General features: G+C 57.0%; 1 protein-coding gene across 1 annotated transcript; it reads right to left on the bottom strand.

Moving 5' to 3' along the window:
* Window positions 1-987: 987 nt before the first annotated feature.
* On the bottom strand, window positions 988-3,267 carry LOC122382868 (uncharacterized protein K02A2.6-like). Its single transcript, XM_043368728.1, has one exon. It carries the CDS (start codon window positions 3,265-3,267, stop codon window positions 988-990), a length of 2,280 nt encoding a protein of 759 aa, XP_043224663.1.
* Window positions 3,268-3,717: the final 450 nt, after the last annotated feature.

Here is a 3,717-nt window from a genome sequence, read left to right on the forward strand (position 1 = left end):
CTGCCCTCTCCCGACCCAGCCGAACCCCGGGCGAACTCTGCCCACACCGGCTCACCGCAGACATCGGGGCGTTTTTGCGGCGTAATATCTGGTCTGGTTTTTGTGCCGGGGTTTATCTGAATACACCAAATTGGACGGTATTACGCTATCGGTATATGTCCGACCGGTACAGCTACCTGTCTGCGGATGGTCGACGCGATAGAGGCAAAATCGCCACTAAATGACACTTAATAGCCCACGTAATAGAGGATGGCGGTTAGAAACCGTCTTGGCGTCTGGTGGATTGTGGCTGAGGACCGACGTACAGAGACGATAAAGAATATATCAAATCGGAGCCCGATTATATCGGATGTCAGCAGTAGCCGAGGTTAGAGGCTGTGACGTAGATGTGACACCCACATGACGGCAGCTGCGACGGCTGTAGTAGTGACAACGGAATCTCGATGGCAAAGCTATCAGCAGCAGCAACAGCAGCAGCAGCAGCAGGCCCAGGGGCGGAGCTTCCTATAGAGTTGGTGGGGCGGCTGCCCCATTGACTTGCCATTTTGCCCCACCAATAGGCGTTTTGCACCACCAACTTTAGCTAATTTGTAGGACGTTGTTGCTTTCGAAATCTTTTTTTTTTTTGCCTTGAGGAAGTTTGGAATGTCTGTGTATTGCAATATATTTTATCTGTTTTATAGGGATTGATTCAGTGTATGCATTTTATTCAACATGACAATAGGACAAGTTTCATATCTTTGCCCCGCAAGAGTTCATTTAGTTGCACCCAGTTATATTGGACATTGGGCATGAGAATAAAAACGATCATGTAACATGTACGTCTCGGAGATCGACTGTGTCCGACTCTGACTGCAATAACTAAAGCTCGAAGGAGGTCACGCGCATCATGACTCAAGTGACCTCCGAGTCGGGACTAAATAATAACATAACTTTATAACAACATGTGTCCACGACACAACACTCTCCTCCCCTTAGACAGCTCCACTAGTGAGCTTGTCTTTCGGACACACGCTCAGACCTACGTGGTCCAGTGTCGAGCACACTGTCAGTGGCGTTACTCAGGCTGATTCCGCCCGAGTCCCGCTCTACGTCACTCTCATCACGGCTGCTGTCGGCTCCTGATGTGTCCGTTTCAGGTTCCGTCTGACATTCCGCGTCGTCGGCCCCTCGCTGACTAGCCTCTGTTGTCTGCGTTCCGACTTCCTGTGCAGAGTCTCCCGCCGTCATCTTCCCACCGATGCCGCGGCCGGCCGTGGGCTGCACCTCTGACGGTGACTGCGGCTGTCCCACCGGACGCTGCTCTGTCGGTCCTGGCTGTCCGGCGCTGTCCGCCGTCTCTGGTGCCGGTGCGGTCCCTGGCCTCTCTGACACGATGGCGTCGGCCGGAGCGCCCTGGCCAGCCGCTCTCATCTGGTCCACATGACGAGACCACAGAGCCTCCCCGACTTTGACCTCGTATGAGACCGGACCGGTTCTGGCCACCACCGTCCCTCGCTTCCACTTGCTGGGGCCACCGTAGTGTCGCACCCACACCTCATCACCCAGCAGAAACGATCGGTTCGCTCCTCCGGCCGCCATCTCCTGTCTCTGCTGCTGGTCTCGGACTCGGCCCGCCGGATCGGGTCGTAACAGGTCCAGGCGAGTCCTGATGCTCCTCCCAAGCATCATCTCCGACGGTGACTTCCCAGTCGATGCGTGCGGAGCCACCCGGTACGCGAGCAGAAACTTCTGCAGTCTGGCCGACAGAGTACCGCCTCCTCTCAGCGCCGCCTTCAGGCCGCCTTTGACGGTCTGAACGGCCCTCTCCGCAGCGCCATTACTGCTGGGGTGGTACGGTGCTACACGGATGTGCCGCACCCCGTTGTTTCTGGTAAACTCGGCGAACTGCATAGCGGTAAACTGCGCCCCGTTGTCTGATACGAGCTGCCGAGGAATGCCAAACCGAGCAAACATCGCTCTCAGCTCGCGAATGGTGCTCTCGGTCGATATCTCGCGCATAGGCACCGCCTCTATCCACTTCGTATGGCTATCATAGACAATGAAGAAGTAGGATGACTGGAACGGGCCCGCAAAATCGACGTGGATACGCTCCCAGGGCACGCCAGTTGGCTCCCACGGGTGCAGAACACTCCGCGGCGGCGCCCCTCGCTTCTCCGCGCAGTCCGCGCAGTCTCTCGCCAGTCCCTCCAGCTCAGCATCCATGCCTGGCCACCATACATACCGTCTGGCCAGGTTCTTCATCTTGGACGCGCCCAGGTGAGCCTCGTGCAGCTCGCCCAGTACCCGCGCCCTCAGGCGCTGGGGGACCACTGTCCGTCCACCCCACAGCACCGTGTCGCCGTCTGTGGATAGCTCCTCTCGCCTCCTCTTGTACGGCTCCAGCTCCGCTTCCACGTTATCGGGCCAGCCGCACCTCACGTAGGTAAGGACCTTGCTCAGCATCGGGTCCCGTCTGGACGCTGTCGTCAGCTCTTGCGCAGTCAGTGCCGGCGTCACTCCGTCCATATAGAGCAGGTGACCTCCACTGAAGCTGTCACTGTCATCCGACTGCTCGTCTCCTTCAGTCTGCGCCACCAGCCGAGACAAACTGTCCGCCACATGCATCTGTTCAGAGCGCCGCAGCTCCACAGTGTATGAATACGCCGCCAGCTGCAGAGCATAACGCTGGAGACGCGCTGCTGCCAAGGTTGGCAAATTTCTGTCAGGGCTGAGGATCCGAGAGAGCGCCCGGTTGTCCACCACGAGCGTGAACTGGCGGCCGTACAAGAACCGGTGAAAACGGCTCACTCCGTACGACACCGCCGCGGCCTCCCGCTCAACTTGTGCGTACTTGCGCTCGGTCGGCGTCAGCGTCCGAGACGCGTACATAATGGGCCTCTCTGCACCACCCGGCAGCACGTGCATCAGCGCTGCTCCCACGCCCACACTGCTGGCGTCCGTCACCAACTTCAGCGGAAGAGTCGGCTCGTACCGCATCAGCACCGGCGGATTCGTCAGCAACTTCTTCACCTTTGCGACTGCCGCCGAACACTGCTTGGTCCACTTCCACGGGCTGTCCTTCTTCAATAAATGATACAGGGGGGACAGCACTGTTGACAGATCAGGTAGAAGTCGAGCAAAGTACGTGACTGATCCAAGCAGTGACCGAAGCTGCTGGACATCCTGCGGCTCTGGCGCTGCTAGTAGCGCCGACGTCCCTTCATCCGTCGGACTGATGCCCTCGGCTGTCACCTTCCATCCGAGGTACTCTACCTCCGGCAGCATCAGCTTGCACTTGCTGGCCGCTAGTCTGAGTCCATGCCTTTCCAGTCTGTCCAGGACTTCATCGAGACGCTTCAGAAGCTGCTGTTCCGTTTCATATCAGTTTCATATCTTTGCCCCGCAAGAGTTCATTTAGTTGCACCCAGTTATATTGGACATTGGGCATGAGAATAAAAACGATCATGTAACATGTACGTCTCGGAGATCGACTGTGTCCGACTCTGACTGCAATAACTAAAGCTCGAAGGAGGTCACGCGCATCATGACTCAAGTGACCTCCGAGTCGGGACTAAATAATAACATAACTTTATAACAACATGTGTCCACGACACAACAACAATGTAAGTGTTTGACAATTTTTTGCCCCACCAACTTCCCCGGAAAAGCTTCACCCATCTGCCAGCAGCAGCTACAGCAGCAGCAGCAGAAGCGGCGGCGGCGGCGGTGACGGCG

Source organism: Amphibalanus amphitrite, unplaced genomic scaffold (assembly GCF_019059575.1).
Source record: "Amphibalanus amphitrite isolate SeventyFive unplaced genomic scaffold, NRLGWU_Aamphi_draft 000149F_arrow, whole genome shotgun sequence".
Taxonomy (NCBI): Eukaryota; Metazoa; Arthropoda; class Thecostraca; order Balanomorpha; family Balanidae; genus Amphibalanus; species Amphibalanus amphitrite.

What these genes read in the sequence shown, in the direction of transcription:
- LOC122382868 (XM_043368728.1), bottom strand. Translation starts at nt 3,267, where the DNA reads ATGCTGCCGGAGGTAGAGTACCTCGGATGGAAGGTGACAGCCGAGGGC.